Source organism: Leucoraja erinacea, chromosome 9 (genome assembly GCF_028641065.1).
Source record: "Leucoraja erinacea ecotype New England chromosome 9, Leri_hhj_1, whole genome shotgun sequence".
Classification (NCBI taxonomy): domain Eukaryota; kingdom Metazoa; phylum Chordata; class Chondrichthyes; order Rajiformes; family Rajidae; genus Leucoraja; species Leucoraja erinaceus.
The window spans coordinates 37024097-37047667 of NC_073385.1; the positions used below are offsets into that span (position 1 = coordinate 37024097).

At 41.3% G+C, this 23571-nt stretch overlaps 1 protein-coding gene across 3 annotated transcripts in view; it reads left to right on the forward strand.

Annotated features, from left to right (window-relative positions):
* The window catches only part of mipol1 (mirror-image polydactyly 1), a 169127-nt gene that overhangs the window by 48787 nt on the left and 96769 nt on the right, over window positions 1–23571 (forward strand). For all 3 annotated transcript variants that reach the window (XM_055640540.1, XM_055640542.1, XM_055640541.1), the window contains 3 exons: window positions 6743–6878; window positions 7427–7532; window positions 23114–23243. In XM_055640540.1, the coding sequence (XP_055496515.1) occupies window positions 6743–6878; window positions 7427–7532; window positions 23114–23243 (372 nt within the window). The remainder of the gene's footprint in view (window positions 1–6742; window positions 6879–7426; window positions 7533–23113; window positions 23244–23571) is intronic.

A 23571-nucleotide genomic window follows, 5' to 3' on the forward strand; every position in this document is an offset into this window, starting at 1 on the left:
TTTCTTCCATGATATGCCAGCCTGACTGTTCTTCTTTAATTTGTTTTCCAAGGAAAGAAAAAAAGGAAAACAATGTTGGGTTTTTTTCAGACTTTTATTTAATATTATCATGTTTCTTTGAACACCACTAGGAAATTTTAAAATAAGGATCTTGTTTACCCCTTTTATTTGTTGTTACATATTACACTTTTTATTCAGAACCATTTTGGCGATAACAATTTTTATGAATTTACTTGGCTTCTATTTTGTATGTGATGCATAGCTTATTTGAGTTTGTCATCTCTCATTCAAACTGCTCTCTTCTGTCTATCCCAGCTGAATTTTATTCACTCGGTATTGGAAATTCTCGGTATTGGAAAGAAATCGAAGAATTCAGAAGAATTCAGAAGAGGAGTTGATATACACTGGATAAGCTGTGAATTGAGATTAGTGAGACTCAAGCTACACAATTTAAAAGGAAGATAGACAAAAAGTTGGAGTAACTCAGTGGACAGACAGCATCTCAGGAGATAAGGAATGTGTGATGTTTCGGGTCGAGACCCTTCTTCAGACTGGTTAGGGATAAGGGAAACGAGATATAGACGGTGATGTGGAGAGATAAAGACCAATGAATGAAAGATATGCAAAAATGATGGTAAAGGAAACAGGCCATTGTTAGCTGTTTGTAGGGTGAAAATGAGAAGCTAATGTGACTTGGGTGGGGGAGGGATATAGAGAGAGGGAATGCCAGGTCTACCTAAAATGAGAGAAATCAATATTTATCCCACTGGGCTGTAAGCTGCCCAAGCGAAATATGAGATGTTATTCCTCCAATTTGCATTTAGCCTCAGTCTGACAATGGAGGAGACCAAGGACAGAAAGGTATGTGTAGGAATGGGAAGGAGAATTAAAGTTTCCAGCAACCGGGAGATCAGGTTGGTTCATGCAGGCTGAGCGAAGGTGTTCCATGAAACGATCGCCCAGTCTGCGTTTGGTCTCGCCGATGTATAAGAGTCAACATCTTGAACAATGGATATAGTAGATGAGGTCGGAGGAGGTGCAAGTGAACCTCTGCCTAACCTGAAAGGACTGTCAGGGTCCCTGGACAGAGTTGATGGAGGTTTAAAAGGAAGAAATTAAAAATGTAAAAGGAAGAGCATGCCTCGTATGTGTATATGAGATATTAAATAATAGCTCAATATTACTTTGACATGCCTCTGCCCTCTGGTTTATTCATAAAACCAGTTGTAAATCCAGTATGATCTGAATCCAGTATACCTTTGTACAGCATGGAACTGTGACTCAAGAGTTCCCATTCCTAATTTGGAAATCAAGCAGAAAAAAGTTTATTCATTTTATATTTCAACTTTATCACTATTTCATAATTTCTCAGTGCATTATTATGTTTCAATTGTTTTAATATTTAAGCTATACCACCTTAGTGCTTTTGATTAGAGACCGTTTAAGATATTTAACAGTGTAAAAATACATCCAAGTTTTGACAACAGACTTGCCACATACTCAAGCCTTGCCTCTAATCTATCTTGTTAGAGCTGACTGGTGCACAATTAAAGGCCTGGTTGCTGCTAAGGCCTCACTGTTCAATTATTTAGGTTATATAGTTTGCTCATAGACCCCTCTACATCCATCCCAAGTTTAAGCAAGGCAGAAGGTAGACAAAGGTGCTGGAGAAACTCAGCGGGTGCAGCAGCATCTATGGAGCGAAGCAAATAGGCAACGTTTCGGATCGAAACCCTTGTCTGAAGAAGGGTTTTGGCCCGAAACGTTGCCTATTTCCTTCGCTCCATAGATGCTGCTGCACCCGCTGAGTTTCTCCAGCACTTTTGTCTACCTTCGATTTTCCAGCATCTGCAGTTCCTTCTTAAGCAAGGCAGAGTTTGGATGGCAGATCTGATCCTGTTTAATTCAGCCCATTCTTTTTAAAGAAAGCAAATTAAATACTTGAGGAGAAAAATTACACAACCATGGAGAAATGGTAGTGAATTGCAAAGTACTGGATGACTGTTTCAAAGAGAACCAGCATAATAGAATAATGTCACATTATTCTGTAATCTTCCAGTGAATTATTCTTAAAATCAAAAACAACTTCAGCAGATCCAGTTGTAGACATATGGTGCACAGCCTTAACAATTCAGATAGTAACTTCTCAGAGTAATATAGTTTTAACCACTCCAAGATATTTTACAAAGATTTTGATGAATTATTAATTAAAAATGATCGGCGTCAGTATTTCTTGTTAAAGAACCAATCACAATTATGTAAAAATGAACAGCGGTTTGCTGAAATATAACTATTTTCAATTTAAATTTAATTTGCAAAAGCAAAATTAAAATTGACAGTAAAAAAAAATAACAAGGAGTTTTGTATTTAATTCAGATCAAATGTAGCAGGTATTTTAAATTAACTGAATGTTCAAGAAATGGAAAGAATAACGACTTGTATTTTAGGTTTAACCTTGATTTTATTTTGTGTGTTATATGACGTACAGTGCCCTCAATAATGTTTGGGATAAAGACCCATCATTTATTTCTTTGCCTCTGTGCGCCTCAATTTGAGATTTGTAATAGAAAAAATCACGTGGTTAAAGTGCACATTGTCAGATTTTTAAAAAAAGGCAATTTTTATACATTTGGTTTCACCATGTAGAAATTACAGCAGTGTTTATACATAGTCCCCCAATTTAAGGGCACCATATACTTGGGACACAGCAATGTCATGTGAATGAAAGTAGTCATCATCTGTAGTATCTGAGTAAAGAAGTTCCCCCTCATATTACCCCTAAACTTCTGTCCCTTAATTCTGAAGTCATGTCCTCTTGTTTGAATCTTCCCTATTCTCAAAGGGAAAAGAACTCTGTCTATCCCTCTCATCATTTTATCAAGCACCTTCTGCGCTCCAGAGAATAAAGACCTAACTTATTCAACCTATCTCTGTAACTGTCATTCTAGTAAAACTGTACTTCTATTTTGTTGACATCCTTCCTATAATTGGGCGACCAAAATTGTACACCATACTCCAGATTTGGTCTCACCAATGCCTTGACATCCCAGCTTTCTATACTCAATGCTCTGATTTATAAAGGCTAGCATACCAAAAGCTTTCTTTACCACCCTATCTATACGAGATTCCACCTTCAAGGAACTATGCACCCAGATTGGATTTACCATGTACGTCCTATTTTGATTTGTCTGCCAAGACATATAGATAGAGATAGAGAGAGATATCCACCTCCACAGGCTCCTCTGTCAAACTTCTCGAGTTTGCGGATGACACAACCCTGATTGGACTGATCCAGGATGGGCAGGAGTCTGCCTTCAGAGAGGAAGTGACACAGCTGGTGTCCTGGTGCCATCACAACAACCTGGAGCTCAATGTTCTTAAGACAGTGGAATTGAGGAGAATTTAGGAGAGCTCCCCCTCCTCCCACTCACATCTGTGGAGTCATTTAAGTTCCTTGGAACCATCATCTCCAGGGACCTTAAATGGGAGCCCACCATTGACTTCATAGTCAAAAAGGCCCAACAGAGGATGTACTTTGTGCGGCAGCTGAGAAAACACAAACTGCCACAGGCAATGATGGTCCAGTTTTATACTGCCATTATAGAGTCTGTCCTCACCTTCTCCATCATGGTCTGGTTTGGCTCATCCACCAAGCATGACATCCGGAGTCTGCAGCACATCGTTCGATCAGCCGAGAAGGTTGTTGGCTGCAACCTTCCCCCCCCCCCCCCCCCCCCATCGACGAACTGCACACTGCAAGGGCCAGGAAGCGAGCGGGTAAATCATCTCTGGACCCTCTCACCTTGGCCACAAATTCTTTGAAATTCCTCTGGAAGGCGGCTCCGGACTGACAAAGCTGCCACAGCCAAACATAAAAACAGCTTTTTTCCACGAGCAGTAGACTGACTCAACAGCCAAAAGTTTGTAGCCTCCTTTTGCTCTAGTATTTAATTTCATTCTTCACATGTTTAAATTATAATGTTTTATTTTTAATTGTCTACTGTATATCATGCTGTTACTTACGAGCAAAGCACCCCGGCAAATTCCTTGTATGTATACATACTTGGCTAATAAAATGTATTCAAATCAATTCAATTCAATAAAGGGTACCACATTTAGTGCAAATATATACAGTGCCCTCCATAATGTTTGGGACAAAGACCCATCATTTATTTATTTGCCTCTGTACTCCACAATTTGAGATTTGTAATAGAAAAAAATCACATGTGGTTAAAGTGTGTATTGTCAGATTTTAATAAAGGCAATTTTTACACATTTTGGTTTCACCATGTAGAAATTACAGCAGTGTTATACATCGTCCCCCCATTTCAGGGCACCATAATGTTTGAGACACAGTAATGTCATGTTTAGTATTTTGTTGCATATCCTTTGTATGCAATGACTACTTGAAGTCTGTGATTCATGGACATCACCAGTTGCTCCGTGACTTCTCCGGTGATGCTCTGCCAGGCCTGTATTGCAGCCATCTTTAGCTTATGATTGTTTTGGGGGCTAGTCCCCTTCAGTTTTCTCTTCAGCAAATAAAAGGCATGCTCAATTGGGTTCAGATCGGGTGATTTACTTGGCCACTCAAGAATTGACAATTTTTTACCTTTGGAAAAACTCCTTTGTTGCTTTAGCAGTACGTTTGGGATCATTCTCTTGCTGTAAAATGAACTGCCAGCCAATGAGTTTTGAGGCATTTGTTTGAACTTGAGCAGATATGACGTGTCTGTACACTTCAGAATTCATTATGCTACTACCATCAGCAGTTGTATCATCAACGAAGATAAGTGAGCCAGTATCTTTAGCAGCCATACATGCCCAGGCCATAACACTCCCACCACCATGTTTCACAGATGACGTGGTATGCTTTGGATCTTGGGCAGTTCCTTCTTTCCTTAATAATTTGCTCTTGCCATCACTCTGATATAAGTTAATCTTCGTCTCATCTGTCCACAAGACATTTTTCCAGAACTGTGGTTGCTCTTTTAAGTACTTCTTGGCGAACTGTAACCGGGCCATCATATTTTTGCGGCTAACCAGTGGTTTCCATCTTGCAGTGTAGTTTCTATATTTCTGTTCATGAAGTCTTCCGAGGACAGTGGTCAGTGACAAATCCACACCTGACTCCTGAAGAGTGTTTCTGATCTGTCGGACAGGGGTTTGGGGGGTTTCCTTTATTATAGAGAGAATTCTTATGTCATCAGCTGTGGAGGTCTTCCTTGGCCTGCCAGTCCCTTTGCAATTAGTAAGCTCACCACTGCTCTCTTTCTTAATGATGTTCCAAACAGTTGATTTTGGTAAGCCTAAGGTTTGACTGACGTGTCTAACAGTTTTATTCTTGTTTCTCAGTCTCATAATGGCTTATTTGACTGTCATTGGCACAACTTTGGTCCTCATGTTGATAAACAGCAATAAAGGTTTCCAAAGGTGATGGAAAGACTGGAGGAAAGACTAGGTGCTGAGAGCTCTCTTATACCTGCATTAAGGAGGCAATTAAACACATCTGAGCAATTACAAATGCCTGTGAAACCATGTGTCCCAAACATTATGGTGCCCTGAAATGGGGGGACTATGTATAAACACAGCTGTAATGTCTACATGGTGAAACCAAAATGTCTAAAAATATCCTTTAATAAAATCTGACAATGTGCACTTTAACCACATGTGATTTTTCTTTAAATTACAAACCTCAAATTGTGGAGCACAGAGGCAAATAAATAAATGATGGGTCTTTGTCCCAAACATTATGGAGGGCACTGTAACATTGAAATCCAATAAAGTCTGATTAAAGATAGTTCAAAGGTCTCTAATGAGGTAGATTGGAGGTCGGGACCACACCTTAGCTGATGAGAGGACAGTTCAGTTCAGTTGATAACATTGGGGGAAGAAACAGTTCCAGGATCTGGAGGCATGCATTTTCAAATTTCTGTACCTCCTGTCTTATGGGAGAGGGAGTGACTGGGGTGAGACTGGTCCTTGATTATGCTGGCGGCCTTGCCGAGGCAGTAGCCAAAGTTGAGTTTGAATGGTAGTTTGGGATTAATTAATTGATGGACCCTTCTAGGCCATTCTAATTATCTATCTCACAATGGTCAAAGTTTACAGCCAGTATTCAAAGTATCTAATTAAATTTTTCCACGGCAATTTTTTATGTGACAATTGGGTGTTTGAGGATTATGTTTGTGTTTTGTGATAGACTCTGTATATTTTTAATCATCAACAATATGTTGTGGAAAATATTCTGATGAGTCGATTGGGAGGGAAAAGGTGAAGAAATGTTATGCCCATAAAATATAATATGCTAAAAACAGAATGTGCTACAAATAGTCAAGATTGACTACAGGTTAGAAAAAATATTAAAGACCTCTGTCAAAAAAAAATTATTTTGAATTTAAATTAGGCGAGATATATTTTAAGTTCAGTATATAAGGTTGTGTGATTTCCTCAATATTTTATTAACATTAGCCATCTTTACATGTTAGTTCATCGTGTTAACTTTTAATTCTTCAGATTTAGCTTGCCAGCAGCACAGCTAGTAATATACGCTCCACACATATAAAGTCCCAAGAGATTAAGATATCATGCTTTAGAATAACTAGGCTCACTTTATATGCAGCCATTATTTGCTCAATCCAAGTCTTCAATCAAAAAGGTGCCAAGAGCTTCTAAACTAAATTTGTGCATTCAAGTGAACTTTGAGCCCCTCTAAATGATTTCTATCTTTGATTTCTAATAGGAGGGCTGAAAGTGGAGGTACCAATGTATCACACGACCTTTTCACTCCAGGTCAAATTACCAAACTCTCAGAAGATAACAGGAGAATCGCTTTTCTATTGAAAGAATTGAATGCAGTGAGGGAATCTAATAAAAAGGTGAATTCTTAATCTGTGCTCTGTATCTGTGGTAAAAATGTCCCCTAACCTCTCTTAGCAATATCTTTCAGAATTTCTAATGGTTGAAATGTAAATCGACATCACCTTAAGTAATTCAAAATGTGTTCTATATTTTTTCTATAAAATGCTTCTTTTGAGCACAGAAATTTGTGGTAGAATTTAAAATAAGCAGCTTAAGAAAGAGGTTACTTAATTTGCATATAATCTTTGTATGTTAATGTATGAAAATTTCAGCAAACTAAGATTCACTGTGAAACAAAAATTCTAACAGTCAAGTAGTTTTATCAGCATAAAATGTCAGGGATTGAATGTTATTTCCATGTTTGCTGAGGGTGAAATAGTAATGCATTACTTTGTGTCACTACTTTGTGATTAATTCCCAAAATTGGAAGCAACCGTCTGAGATTTCCCCAGTGTCAGTCTTGCATGTATTTGCTAACTTTTGTAATTAATCTATTTATGACGAAAAAAATATTTGTTAACTGATCTGAAAAATATATATATTGCAATATGTTTGTGCTCTTCAGCTTCAAGATAAACTGACAGAAAATGAGGGTGAATTGAAAATTCTAACACTGAATCTAGAACTGCAAGAAAAAGCAATAGAGGCCAGAGTGGCTGAAAAGGCTGCAGGTACATTTTATATAACTATTCTATGGTTTGCTGGATGAATATCTGGAACTGCCGCAATTTGACATGATACCAAGAGCATTAGCTGTGTTTGCTAAAGGTGCAAGAGTTTGAAGTTTTTTGACAGTTTTAAGTGATATATATAAAATGAATAACTATGGGATCCTGGTACCAGCAGGTTGGACAGGTTTACCTAAATTCATACTGATGTTGGCATTAAATGCATTGTTAACACCATGTCAATTCAATCACAAAGAAGCTGTTTGTTTTGTTGAAAGGCCTTGAGTCAACATGGGAGAATAATGATTACTAGTGCCTTTACCCTCCATCCAGCAGTTCAAACATTGCTTATTGTTTTAACTGGTTCAAAGCATCACGGCATCCTTTGTTTAGTTGCATTCACACTTATCTACAACTGAGCCTATTCTAACCGAAGTACTTGCCTATACAATGCATGCTGAATACAAGCTTTTGTAGTTCAGATTCAATTCTTTTGCCCTCTAACTTGTGTCCTATGAAGGGATTTCATTTAAATTACATTTCTCATGCCTCTATTATCATACATTAGTTTTCAATTTTTAGGTGTGAAGACTTGTTTACGTTAATCAATTGCAGGCAGCGTATTTTTTTTTAATTTAAGTCGATCCTTGAACTCTTAAAAATAATGAGTTATCAGGTTAGATGAAATTAGAAAAACATCAGTAAATTAAAAGCATCTTTGCTATTTAGTTAGGTACCGCTTTGCCATTTTACTTATTAATATTTTGTGTGAAGTAAAACATGGGGTCCCAGGACTCAACAAATAAAATAAATGAAGTTATATATGCAGTTATATAAACTGAATGGTAATGTAAGATTTTAGATTTTCTGTTACAAAGAGCAATTAGGTTTATTACCAATTAGGTAAACACATGTTTTGTATAAATTTGCATAAAATCATTTCAACCTGGGTGAACTTCCTCTGTAATCTGTGCTGAAAGTAAGTAAAACCATTATGTAAGCAAGAAGAAACTGCAACATGGAGTCTTCATGTAGCTACCTGCATCAAACTAATTTCTTTCCCTTCACCTCCTGCTCATAATATGCAAATGTGGACACAGAAAATGAGTTGTGGAAGTTTTCTATTATTTTGGTGTCATTGCCTGATGCTGTCCATTTTTTTAAAAAAAATGGCAGAGGAGTTGATGGAGTAGTGGAAGTAACTTCTGATCAGTGAAGAGTACCCTTGTCGTATCACTTCTGACTTCAGGACATATATCAGTAGGCACAGGAAATGGAGGCATATCAAATGGTTCATCTTTGGATATCTCCATGTTGTACTGGGTGCCCTGATTTCCTTGCACATTCGAAATATGTGCAGACAGGCTAGTTGAGTACTTTAATTTACCTGTTAATGAAAGTAATTAGCAAGAGAGTCAAAGAGGGATGTGTGTGTTCAGAAAAGGGGAGGGGGGTTGTTGAAGGTTATGTGAGAGAGATGAAGGCTGCAGGGCAACCAAGAAATAAGGAGAGACGGAATGAGACTGATGGATTGCATTGTTAGGATTTGGCATGGATCCAATTAATGGAATGACATCCTTCTGTGTTGTAATATGTAAATACATTATGCAAAGATACATTATTCAGTCTTGAAGGTAGCATATGTTTACAAGGAGCTGAATTTGTTGATGATGCCAGTAAAAAAAAAAGTTTTGACTAGGGTATAAGGAGGCCGCCGCTTAGTGGGAGGTTAAGTGCAGGCCAACCAGATTTCGGACTTTGAATAATAGCACCAAAAATGGTGATGCCAGCATGTGTAGTATGTGCAAAAAGAATCCCACTGTGCAGTTGCATATGTGACAAATAAAGCACCATTGAACCATTGTTCCTCTTATCCCCCTTAGTCTTTAGCCTTTCACATCTTAAACTTGTTTGAATTTTGATGTTTCCACCCGAGATTAAAAATCACTCTTGACTATCTACACCGTTGGGTCCCTGTCACACAGGAGGCTTGGTCCCCCAACGCAATATTCCACCACTCACCCATAGCCCCCAACTGCACAGGTGCAACTCATTTCCCCTCATCCATAGCATTCTCTCCCCCCCCTCCTCCTCCCTCCCTCTTCTTCCCCCTCTCCTCCTCCCCTCCCCAATCCCTCCCTCACCTCCCCTTTCCCCTACACTGTCACTCCCGCCCTCCAAAACTCCGTTCCCCCCCCCCTAGCCCCCCCCCTCCCCACTCCTCCTTCCCCCCCCTCCCCCCCCCCGCCTGCCCCCCCCCCTCCCACCTCCCCACTCCTCACCCCCTATCTCTCCCCCCCCCACTATCCCTCCTCACGTCCCCCACTGCCCTCCACTCCCTCTATTCCCCCTCCTACCCCATTCTCCCTCCTCACCTCTGCCCTCTTTTCCCTCTCCTCCCCTCCCCAAATCCATCCCTCACCTCTCCTTCCCTCTCCTACCCTCAGTCACTCATCTCTCCTTCCCTCCCCTACCCTCAGTCACTCCCTCCCTCCCTCCATAACTCCTCTCCCCTCCCTACTCCCCTCCTCTCCCTCTATCCCCTCTCCTCCCCCACTCTACCTCCCCAGAATCTCGAGGTTGCCGCTCCTCTCACTACTTGCATGCCCCAGAGGAGCATCAGCCGTCAGCGCCCTCAGAGCCAGGCCTCGGTTCGGCCCAGAAGCAACAGCAACCACGGCTGCGCCGGCATGTGGGGGAGCTCAGAGAAAAGATGGGGGAAGAGCCATGGGGGAGAGGGGCAGGAGCCAGTGAGGGGGATCAGAGGGGAAAGGGTGGAGCTGCAGGGCATTGCGATGGCAGTGCGTTTGGGACTCACAGCGGGCGCTGGATGCTCTCTTCCGTCGGGATCAGACTTTCCGTTTGACGACATTGCCGGGCTGCTGGGCTGCTTCGGGTCCCCCCGCTCTTCAGGTCCCTCCGCTTTCCTCAGCTCCGGTAAAGACGCGATGGTGCAGGATGGCGCGGAGCTTCGTGGGGAGTGACAGGGGAAGAGACTAATCCGCACGGGGCTGGAAGGCAGGAGAAGATATCGATCGACGCACGATCGATTTAAAAAAATATTTTTTTTAAACCTGGCTAACATTGACGACATCCAATCGATTGGAACAAAACTTGGTGGACTCGCAGCATAGGAGAAGGAGAAGTGAACTGGCGAAAAATCGTAGCGTTATCGCGAAAGGTTTTTGTGCAAATAGAATGACCGCCAAACCGGAAGATAACAAGATCAGAGTTTTAGTTATGTATAGATACACTTCAATTAAAGCAGCATCCTGGTGAGCCTCTAATATACCATCTCCAAAGCCTTAACATTTTCCTCTGGTGTGATGACCAGGACGGCACATAATAATCCAACTGTGGCCTAACTAAAGTTTAATGTAGGTACAACATGATTTCTCAACATTTATATATGTAGCAATGTTACAAAATTTTGAGATTTAAAAAATCAATTCTGCAATTTATCCCATCAGATAAAGCATAACAATAAGTTTATTTTGACACCTAATTCACTTTCATATCTCAAGTAATAAAAAAGTTATGGCCATTTTCATACTCGGAAATTAGCATCTTGTTCCCTATTGATTTTCTATGGACATAACAAAAAAGCTGTGATCGTGGACAATCAAAAGCCCATAACCTACTTAAAAATTAAGAGAACTGAATGAAATTTTCAGTTATCATAGATTGAAGCATTCTGAAACAAATATAAAATAATCTTACTTGGATGACCTGAAATTAAAGCATATAATTAGTTAGTTACCCAATTGTAGCTAATTTCAAACTTCAATTACTAGATCTAAACATCTATCCATTTCTTAATAAATGATTAACATTTTTAAATAGCCCAAGTGTCCAAATAATATTCACAAATAATTCACAATAAAACATGATTTTTAAATCTCATTTACATCAATTTATAGGCCAAATGGAAGGAATTTAGTGTTCAATTGCTGTAAATTAAAGTCAATTTAAATCGGCTTTCTAGTGGGTTCCTGTGAACGCGCTAGTTTAGAACGTTCACATTGCGCTGGATTTGTGCCCTCAAATGCCCAGAAAAATACTGCGGGATATAAAAAGCCCAAAATGAACTACTCGCTATAGAAAACTTTAATTACAGGGTTATATACAAGCCCCATTTAATGTAAAAATAAGGTACATACCTTTAATTGTTTGCTTTATAAAACCCTGGGGCTGTGAGAGGTTGCGGGTTGAGAGAGTGGTTTTTAAACTACTATAACTATTATACAAGGCCATAAAATCTAATAATACCTTTTGCAACGGGGTCTTTCAGCGATTTTCCGTTAATGATTTACTAGGCTGAACATTTTCGATTGCAACAGCCTAGTAAAAATCGCGTTTTAAACCCGCCCCCTCTAAACAGCGCCAAAATCACACACAAGGGGTGGGGCAGATGCTCAGCCACGATTCAGGTAGGTTTTGTAACATACCTAATATATGGTACCCAACTGATGAAGGCAGGCAAGCGTGCTGTACACTTTCTGCACCACCCTTTGCCCTGTGTTGTCACTTTTAGGACCTTCGGGATCCTGTCATCTTCTGTGTCCGTTCTTCTTACTGTATACTTTCACCTCCCTGGATGAGCAGAAATTTCTGGTAGAGCAGCTGGTAGAACTGTGGGTGCTCTGGTTTCCTTCCACATCACAAAGATTAGCATCTGTAAGTTTCCTCTAGTGTGTACGGAGTGATAAGAAAATGGGAAAACATAGAACTAGTGTGAATGGGTGATCGATGGTCGGCATGGACGGTGGGCCGAAAGGCCTAATTCCACACTGTATCTCTAAATTGAACTAAACTAAACTAAACAGGCAAGGCTAAAATAATCTATTTTGTTTGTTGGCACAAGCTCAATTTAAAAAGCATAAGTTCAGATGCATTTCTCTCTCTGGCTTATTTAGAACTTGTCTGATTGCTTGTACACTTGGGGGGTAGACAAAAATGCTGGAGAAACTCGGCGTGTGAGGCAGCATCTATGGAGAGGAGGAATAGGCGACGTTTCGGGTCGAGACCCTTCTTCAGACTGATGTCTGCGAGGCGGGCGGGGAAAAGGAAAGGAAGAGGCGGAGACAGTAGGCTTGGGGGGGGGGGGGGGGGGGGGGGGGGGGGGGGGGGAAGCTGGGAAGGGGAGGGGAAGGAGGAAGAAAGCAAGGATTACCAGAAATTGGAGAAGTCAATGTTCCTACTGCTGGGGTGTAAACTACCCAAGCAAAATATGAGGTGCCGTTCCTCCAATTTGCGCTGGGCCTCACTCTGCCAATGGCGGAGGCCCAGGACAGAAAGGTCAGATTAGGAATGGGAGGGGGAGTTGAAATGTTGAGATCAGGTTGGTTATTGCGAACAGAGCAGAGGTGTTGGGCAAAGCGATCGCCAAGCCTGCGCTTGATCTCACCGATGTAGAGAAGTTGACACCTGGAGCAGCGGAAGCAGTAGATGAGGTTGGAAGCGGTGCAGGTGAACCTCTGCCTCACCTGGAAAGACTGCTTGGGTCCTTGGATGGAGTTGAGGGGGGAGGTGGAGCGACAAGTGTAGCATTTCCTGCGGTTGCAAGGGAAAGTTTGGGTGGGAAGGGACCAATTGACCAGGGAGTTACGGAGGGAACGATCTCTGCGGAAAGCAGAAAGGGGAGGAGATGGGAAGATGTGGCCAGTGGTGGGATCCCGTTGGAGGTGGCGAAAATGTTGGAGGATTATATGTTGTATGCGACGGCTGGTAGGGTGGAAGGTGAGGACAAGGGGGACTCTGTCCATGTCACGCGTAGGGGGATGGGGAGTGAGAGCGGAGCTGCGGGATATGGAGGAGACCCTGGTGAGAGCCTCATCTATAATTGAAGAGGAGAACCCCCGTTCCTTAAAGAATGAGGACATCTCCAAAGCCCTGGTCTGGAACACCTCATTCTGGGTGCATATGCGGTGTAGACGGAAGAATTGGGAGTAGGGGATGGAATCCGTGCAGGAAGCAGGGTGGGAAGAGGTGTAGTCCAGACATGACATCATTTTTGATCCTGCCATAAAGAGGTGAACAAATAAGCACTGTCTATACTGCTAGCTTTTTCCAATTCTGCATTGTTACCCGAGTCCAAGATTGCCTCAGTGTTTCTGCTCCTGAAATCCTTACCTACGTACTTGTATTTGTTACTCTGGTTTTTTTCTATTGCATTCCTGGCCAGTTTTCCTCATTGTCCTCAGAATAAACTTTTAGGTCATACAAAATTCTGTTGCTGTGTTCTAATTCTCTCCTCTCCTTGTCCTATCCACCCATCATCTGTTATTGGTTATGGACACAAAAAGCTGTAGTAACTCAGCGGGACAGACAGCATCACGGGTGAATAGGAATGGGTGATGTTTCGGGTCGAGACCCTTCTTCAGACTGCAACATCCGTTATTGGTTCCTAGTTAAGCAACATCTACTCTCACCCATCCGGTCTCTGAAGTACTTTGATTATAATTGTCCCATGATTACTGGCTAGCCTTCAGTTGTAACATTTCTGAAATCAGAAATTTGTTCCTTGGACCGTTTTTCGGCTCTGCTTCTTTTAAACAATTCTTAAGACATAAAACATACCACTTTGAACAAACTTATTGCCTTTGACACGCTTATCTCCTTAAGATATGGTGTCAAATCTTAATGTTACTCTGAAGAACCTTATGATGTTTTATTATGCTGAAGGCACAAAGCAAGGACACGCTGTTGTTGCTAAGTCAGCAAAGAATAGGTTTCCAAAAGCCCTCCCAGAATTTAAAAGTGTGTCAAGTTCAAAACTGAAACACAATAAACCAATTCTTAAAGCAATCTATTATAATCAAGCATTTTACTTCTTACCAGATCAGACATTATACATATCATTTCAAGTTAAATCTGAAGTACTGCTGATGTTCCCCATTTAAAAAAAAAGAAACTTTCAATTGTTTCTCAATTTCTTTAATAACTTGCCATTATTTCTAGGGCACTACAGCGTAATGTCACTTGGCTTCAGGTAACTTGGCATTCTTTTTGATTTAAGTAGCACATTGTTGAATTGTATTTAAATGAGACATTAGTGCAGAGAGAAGTACCTACTATGTAATTTGCTTAATTCTCCTGAAACCTTTCAGTCATTTAGAACAATTTCTTCCACACCCCCAAAACAAACAGGTGACTCGACAGCTTCTGTAATATAATGTAAAGATTTAGAAAGCACAACTGAATCTCACAAAAGGATTTGCATAGGTGTCCAATATTGTATTCTAATCATGTGAGATCGTTTTGCATTGAAGTTTGAACCAGATATTTATTTTTTGTTTAACAAAGAAATACTTCATAAAATGTATCTAGTTGGCTATTTGAGTGGTCATTTATTGCAGAATCATGCAATCTTATTTATCAAGGAATTATCAAAACTGTAGTGGGGCAAGTAACTAAGTACTTCCATATGTATATTATATTATACTGCAGTTATGTTGGTAATGTCATTTTTCACAGCACTTTTTCATATAGTTAAGTCAACGGGTCCCCGTAGTTCCGCTCGTTCCTCCAGGTACTGTCGTAACAGGTACAGAGCCCCCCCCACCTCCCCAGTCCTCGCCTTTCACCCCATCAGCAGTTGCATACAGCATATCATCTTCTGACATTTTCATCACCTCCAACTGGTTCCCACCACATCACATCTTCCCATCTCCACCCCTCTCTGCTTTCCGCAGATACGGTTCCCTTCAACTCCCTGGTTCACATATCTTCCCACCCAAACCACTCTTTCCCCAGGGCCTTTCCCCTGTAATCGCAAGAAATGCAACGTTCTCCCCTCCCCTTATACCTCATCCCTCGACTCATCCAGTGACCCTGACAATCCTTTCAGGCGAGGCAGTTGTTTACTTGCACCTCTTCCAACCTCATCTACTGCCCGGTGTGGGCTCCTATATAACAGCGAGACCAAGCATAGACTTGGTGATCATTTTGCTGCAGTTACACTCAGTTCACCTTGGACTACGTGATCTCCTGGTTGCCGAACATTGTAACTCCCCTTTCCATTCCCATGCTGACCCAGCAGTATGAATCAAAGATCTTATAGCGGAGCAAGATAGGCCACTCCTGCGAAATGCAATGGGCTGACGTGTAGTATGCTACTGAGCGGATCGTGGGCATCATTTTAGGAACCGGAACCTACCCGACCTGACTCGCAGTGTAATCAACATTGCGGGGGAACAGTTTGTGTGTGTGATGTAGGATTAGATTCATAATTCTGTTAGTTCATAATTCTGTTAATTCTTGTTAAAGAATAAAATTTGACTCTGGTAATTTTCTTTTTTAATGTTTTTAAAATCATTTATTTTTAAATGGCTCCTAAGCTGTGTTTGAGTTGATTTTGTAGTAACCGGAACCTACCCGGCCCGACCCGACTCCGCTATAAGATCTTTGGTAGAAAGCAGAAATGTAAGGCTAAATGGCAGCTTTTCAGACAGGAGGCTGTCATTCAATTAAAAAAATATACACACTTGAAATTAAGAAAGGATTACTTGCTGTTACCAGTCAGAGAAAATAGCATTTTAAGGGATGTTTAACCTTTCCTATGCACAAACCTACCCAAATATTTTGGTAAGTGTTGTCGCAGGCATCTTCACCGGGCGCGCGTGGGAGGAGGTTGGCTGAGCTCTCGCTGGGAGATCTCACGAAATGCGGACCCAACGCCGGTTGGGAGCAAAGAAGCAAGATGGCGGAGGCAAGATGGCGGGGGCTGGTTGCTAAAATGGGTCCTATAATCGCTCATGAATTTGCCCATGACTATGCTACCTGTTTTGCGTAGGAGTAGGTCATCTTGCTCCGCTATAAGATCTTTGGTATGAATGCTGGTTGCTCCAATTTCAAGTAACTCCTGCATATCCTCTCCTCCCCGCTCCTCTCTCTCTCTCTCCCCCACCCTCGTAGTCCTACTAGTTTCACAATTTGCATCCTTGTACGCCTCTCGTTATCCCCCCCCCCCCCCCCCCAGCCAATAATGGGCCATTATGGTCTCCACCCTTCCTGAGGTCATCTTTTTGCCGCTCTGATTCGTTCTGGCCTTTTCTCGCCTTTGGTTTCCCCCCGCCCATACCTCTACTTCTAATCTGAAGAAGAGTTTTGTCCCAAAACATCACCTATTCTTTTTCTCCAGAGGTGCTGCCTGATCTGCTTAGTAACTCCAGCATTTTGTGTTCATCTCTGGCATAAATCAGCATCTGCAGTTCCTTCCTCCACATAAGAGTCAAGTGTGTTTAATTGTCCAATGTACAGAAACAGAACAATGAAATTCATACTTGCAGCAGCATAACAAGTCTGTAAACACAGTACTCGAAATATAACATAATAAACAAACAAATAAAGTTCAATAAAGCAAAAACTCCAAATATGAGTGCAAAACAAAACAAAAGGCTAAAGTCCCTAATGCAACCTTGACAGTTTATAGTTCAAAGTTCCATTGCTGATGGAGGTGTTCAATACCCTGATGGTTGTTGGGAAGAAGCTCTTCTGAACCTGAATGTCAGTTTTCAGATTCATATACCTTCTTCCCGATGGCAGGTCTGAAATGAGAACGTGGCCGGCATGGTGTGGGTTGCTGATGCATGCAGGCTTTTTGAGGTAGTGACTTCTATGAATCCCTATGGTGGTGGCGCTGCGAGACGGCTGCCTTGCCAGCAGCGTGTTCGCTATGTGAGGATGTTGTTTGTAGATTTTAGTTCTGCATTCAATATCATCATCCCCAGCAGAATGGTGGACAAAATGTCTGACCTGGGTGTTAATGCCAACACATGCAGATGGATCAAAGACTTCTTAACAGATCGTCCACAGACTGTCAGGATAGGGTCCAATCACTCCCCAGTCCTGACGCTCAGCACAGGAGCGCCACAAGGTTGTGTGTTGAGTCCTATCTTATACACAATATACACCCATGACTGCACACCAATACACAGCACAAACCGGATCATCAAGTTTGCGGATGGCACGACTGTGGTGGGGCTGATAAATAACAACGACGAGTCTGCCTACAGAGATGAAGTCCAAAAACTGACTGGTGCACTAAAAATAACCTGGTACTCAACCCAACCAAAACAAAAGAACTGGTTATTGACTTCAGGAGGAGGAGAGAGGAACCTGCTCCTCTCTACATCAAAGGAGACACGGTGGAGAGAGTCACTGACTTTAAGTTCATGGGAATATACATCTCCCAGGACCTCAAATTGACAGTGAAGAAGTCACAGCAGCGGCTATATTTCCTGAGGTCTCTGCGGAGAGCAAACGTTTCATAGCCGCTGCTGCTGACCTTCTACCGGTGTGCCGTGGAAAGCATCCTCTCCTATGGCATCCTGGTGTGGTTTGCTAGCTGCACTGTGGCTGAGAGGAGGGCGCTGCAGAGAGTTATTAAAACTGCACAGAGCATCACAAGCACTCAACTGCCCTCCCTGGATGACATATACAGGGCCCGATGCTTGCGCCGGGCCACAAACATCAAGCAGGACACATCCCACCCTGCCAACCACCTTTTCACTCTGCTACCCTCTGGGAGGTGATACAGGTCTCTGAAGGCTCGCACCGGTAGACTAAAAAATAGTTTCTACCCATGTGTGATAAAAGAACTTAACTCTAACAAAGAACACTGGGGGAAGCATAATATAATTCGGGGTGCAAGATAATGCGCAATATTCTTCTAAAATATTTTTAATCCTATTTATTATTTTCTTTACTGATCTTGTGTATATGTGAGTCAATGGCTGTTGTGTTTTGTTCTTTTAAAATCTTTTAATCCTGTGTCTTCTATGTACACACCGAAGGAGATGCAATGGAATTTTGTTGTACAGTTGTTGTGCAATGACAATAAACGTATTTCATTTCATTTCATTTCAACTTTTTTTGTTTGTTTTGGTGTGTCTAGTGTTAGTTTGGGTGTCTCTTGGTATGTCTTATGTGGGGGGTGGTAGGGAGAGGTAAGGGGGGGGAAAATGTTTTCGGCCGCCTCCTCCACGGAGGGGCGACTTTTTCCAAGTCGCCTCCCCCACGGCCTAATACCATGGATTGGAGCGGCCTTTCCCGGCATCGGGCCCGGAGCATTGGCAGCAGGCACAGCGTGGACTTTCCATCATGGAGCGGGCAAACCCTTGCCGGGGGTCACCAGAGAGGAGTGCTCCGATCACTGGTCTGGTGACTTTGGCACCGTGGGAATTGTGGTCCGCGGAGCTTCTAGCCGCGGGCATGGAGTGCACTTATCATCCACAGCCTAGGATCCCTCGCTGGGGATCGACAGAGAAGAGCTCCGACTGCCAGCTTGCGGCCTATAACATTCTGAAGCCGTGGACACCGGTAGGAAAGTGTTGATTCAGGTCCTCCAAGCTGCGGAGTGTGTTCCACTGCCTGTACATCGGACCGTCTGTAGCGGCGACTACGGGTGAACAAAGGAGGAGGACTGGTTGAACTTTGTTGCCTTCCACCATAGTGAAGAATGCTGTGGTGGTTGTTTGTGTTAAATTTTTATTGTGTATTGTGTGTTCTTTTTAAGTGTATCGCTGCTGGCAAATTCATTTCACTGCATGTGACGAATAAAATTGACTTTGACTTTGTCAGTCCCTTTTATGGCTAGGGTAATAATGTCCAGCACATTTTATAATCTCATTCCTGCATTGTCAAACCAGGCTGTGATGCAACCATTCAATATGCTCTCTATTGTACACCTGGAAAAGTTCAAGAGAGTATTTGTTGACATACCAAATATCCCCAGTCATCTAGGGAGGTGGAGGTATTGATGGGCTTTCTTTATGATTGCATCAGTGTGCTGGTTCGAGAACCCAGCACGTTGCTAGTTCCTACCATCAATCCTGAGAGCAACTGCTGGTATCTTCTGCATGAGTTTCATGATGGGCAATATTTTGTATTAATGATTGGCAATCGTGATTGTTTACCATAAAATTCTATTTAATGGACCAATAGAAAGAACATTCATTTTAATGTTACTTTTTCGTCCATAAGATGTCCCAATGGGCTCATTGTGGTTAATTATCTTTGAATTACATGGTTGATCTATAGACATAGTTTCAGCCAATTTGTTCAGTGCATGGTTCTATACACAAAGTAACAAAATATAACCAACAGCAGCAACATCCACTTGTATAACTCCATTTACACAGCAAACAGCCCAAGGCACTTGACGGGAGCCTGTTAAATAAAGAGATATATATTTCATCAAAGAGTTAAGTCTGAAAGATTCCCTAAAAGGCCGAAAGAAATGTAGACAGTTTAGGAATGTAATTTAGCCATGGCAGGGCCTCCATTGTGGAATTGTTAGATCTAGGCATGTTCAGGGGGACAGAGTAAGAGGAACACAAGCAAATTGGATATATATGGGACCAGAGGAGATTACAGAGATGGGAAGAAGTGAATTAGCCTCTTTTGGTCAGATTGTTTTGTTGATTTCTTGACATACTGGCCTTAATCATGCTTGCCAGTCATCAGCCCACAAAACTCAATTCTATCAAGGGGTAACGCATGGAGTCAGACAGGACTAAAATAGGTCCTTTGGCTCTTTTTGTCCACACCAACCATCTCCAGGGGCAAAGTTCCTGTGCTCAGTGAGGTTTTTGCATTGCATGCTTTTCGGCCAATAAATGGCAACAGAATTGCTGTCATCTCAAATTGGCCACCAACATAACTGGCTGTTGAAGATTGAATGCATGTTCCTCATACTCTCGAACAGTCAAAATTGTTGAATTAAAATTAAACATACTATTGACATTTTTTTAAATTCATGAAAAAATGGAAGGCAATTATTTTTAAAATAATGGAAAACACTAAAAGCCTGAAGAAAGCACTTAAGTTAAATTCCATAAATCAATTGAAATTGAGAAAATGTGAATGATCTTTCACTTGCACTGGTCCATCACAACCAATCTCATCTTTTCATTGTAAGGATTTACAACTCTTGCATCATAGATGTATATCACCTTCTACAAGAAAAATCTGTGACTTTCCCAGTTTGAAAATCTAGAAGATCATGCTCCAAAGGTGCATACATTGAAGGATTCAATGAAGAAATAAATCAGCTTTTTAGAGTTTATCTGTTTGAGTGCTTGTATCCAACTTCCAAGCTTTGATACTATTACAGAGGGAAATATTGACAGTTCCAGGCAGAACTGCTGACTTCTAAAAATTTAAATTCTAAGTTTTATTTTTAAAACAAATTATTTTAATATATGCATTTATGTAGTTCTTTAATGTTAGAATAAAATTTTCAGCAAGTAATTAAAAAAACAAACAATATATTAACCTTCAGTGAAGCAAGAATGTTTTACAACAATTATACAGGTCCTTGGTGAGACCACACCTGGACTCACCTGAGATAAGATATACATAAAGACTTGTACTGCACAAAAAACAGGCCCTTTGACCCAACATGCCCAAGTCAACCAAGATGACCTATCTACATTTGTCTCGCCGCTCTATGTTTGGCCCATGATTCTCTAAACCGTTCCTATCCATGTACCTGTCCAAATTTATTTTAAAATTTTTTATGGGACCTGCCTCAATTACCTCCTCTGGCAGCGCGTTCTGTATACCCATCAACCTCTGTGAAAAAGTTCCCCCTCGGGTTCCTATTAAAACTGTCTCCTCTCATCTCAAACCTATCCCTGCTTCTTGATGCCCCAACTCTGTGTATTTATCCTATCTATTCCCCTAAATATCCTATACACCTCTGTAAGTTCATTCCTTATCCTTCTTCACTCCAAGGAATAAAGTACTAGCCTGCCGAACCTCTCTGTCTAGCTCACGCCCTCAAGTCCTGGCAACATCCTCGTAAATCTTTTCAAGCTTAACTTCATCCTTTCTATAACTGGGTGACCAAACCTGAACACAATATTCCATATGTGGCCCCACCAATGTCTTGTACAATTCTTACATAACATCCCAACTTCTACAATCAATGCCCTGACTGATGAAGGCCAATGGACCAAAAGCCTTCTTGACAACCTAATGGGCCCTGTCATTCACTGTGAAGGGTCTGCACTGGTTGAACTTCCCAAAATGCAACACCTTGCACTTACCTACATTAAACTCCATTAACCACTCCTCAGCCCACTTGCCCAACTGATCAAGATCCTGCATTAATTTTTGATAACCATCTTTGTTATCAACGATACCCTCCACTTTAGTGTCATCTGCAAACTTACTAATCGTGACCTGCATTCTCATTCAAATTGTTGAATTAAACCACAAACACCAATGGCCGCAGCACTGATCCTTGAGGCACACCATGTCACAGGCCTCTACTCTGAAAAATAACCTTCTACCATCACCCTCTGCTTCCTTGCATGAAGACAATGTCCATAGCTTTGCTCTCATCAACGTTTTTGGTTACTTCACAAAACTCAATCAGATTCGTAAGACACGACCTAGCATATACAAAACCATTATCCCAAATGGCCCATATCTATCCAAATGCATAAATATCTTATCCCTCAGAATACTCTCCAGTAACCTGCCTACCACAGATGAGGCTTGTTGATCTGTAGTTCCCAGGCTTTTCCTTGCAGCCCTTTTTAAATAGAGGCACAACATTAGCTACCCTCCAGTCTTCCAGCACCTTACCTGTGTCTAATGATGATTCATCTATCTCAGCTAGAGTGCCTATAATTTCTTCTCTCACTTCTCATAGTGTCCTCCAATATATCTGATCCATCCAGGGAAATTTGTCTACCTTTTTAATGTCTTAGGACGTTCAGCTCCTTGACCATAATATGATCTGTCCTCAAAACATTTCCATGAATTGTCCCAAGTTGCCCAGTCTTCACATCTTTCTCCACGGTAAAAACAGAAGAGAAATGTTTTTTGTGGACGTCACTCATCTCCTGTGGCTTTGCACAAAGATGACTGCTTTGGTTTCTGAGTACAAAGTATACGTGATAATGATAGATGCCATAATATGTATACCATTGAAGGCAGAAGAGAGGAATGGTACAAATTTTGTAGTGCAATCTCAAGGTGTGTGTTCAGTAGCGTATGAAAAATGAGGGGAGATTTCAACAAAATGCACAAAATTCTGACATGGCTTGCTTGACAGGCTAGATTCAGGGCAAATATTTCCTCTGCTGGGTGGGGGTGCCTTGGGTGAGGAGAGCTTGCTCCTCTCATAGAGTGTGGGCTTGTGGAATTCTCCACTGTAAACGACTGTAGAAACCAAATTGTGAATATATTTATGAAGGAGTGCGATTTCTTGACACAAAAGGCAGTATGGGGACCGTACTGGAATGTTGTACTGATGTATGATAGGCCATAATTGTTTTAAATAGAGGAGCCGTTTCAGAGCTAAATGGCTTTTTGAACCTACTTTTCTATGATATGGTTCTATAATTTGTTACCGTTTCCCTACTCATTATGCCTAGGTTCACGTAGATGGGAATGATTCCCTCTGGCAGTTTGGAAATTCATCCCTGTCCCTTTTGAATCTTTTTACCCCTTAATTCGTTTGGAGCAGCTAATATCTAATTTCTCGAGTACTATCTATTACTATCTCTCAGCATTCATTAACTGATGTCAATGTTTGGTATTCTTGTTGGTTATTTTTGTTTTTACAGTTCTAGTTGAAGAAATCTATCATGCACAAAGTGAACGGGATGCAGCTGTTATGTCCAGACTTCGGCTAGCCAATGAGGAAAGAGACGAAGCTCTATTGAAAACGAAACGACTGGAACAGGCCTTTGAAGGGTATTTGCGTTGGATTTTCATTTCTCATTCTTCAGACATATGAGTAATATTCTGATTTTAGAAATTATTCAAATGCATTCCATTCAATATTCTCTGTTAATTAGCATACTTAGTTTTAATGACATCCCAGATCCATGCAAATATGATAGTGAAAAGGATAATCTACGATATGCCACCAATCTGATAGTTGGGCTTTCTGCATCCTTTCATTCTTATTCTTTCAATTGATGAAAAGTGAAGAGATTTTGAGTTAATGTTTTAGGTACACTGCTGCTCCACTATTGAACAAAACGTAATATTTTTTTAATATTAAACTGTCTGCAGTTGA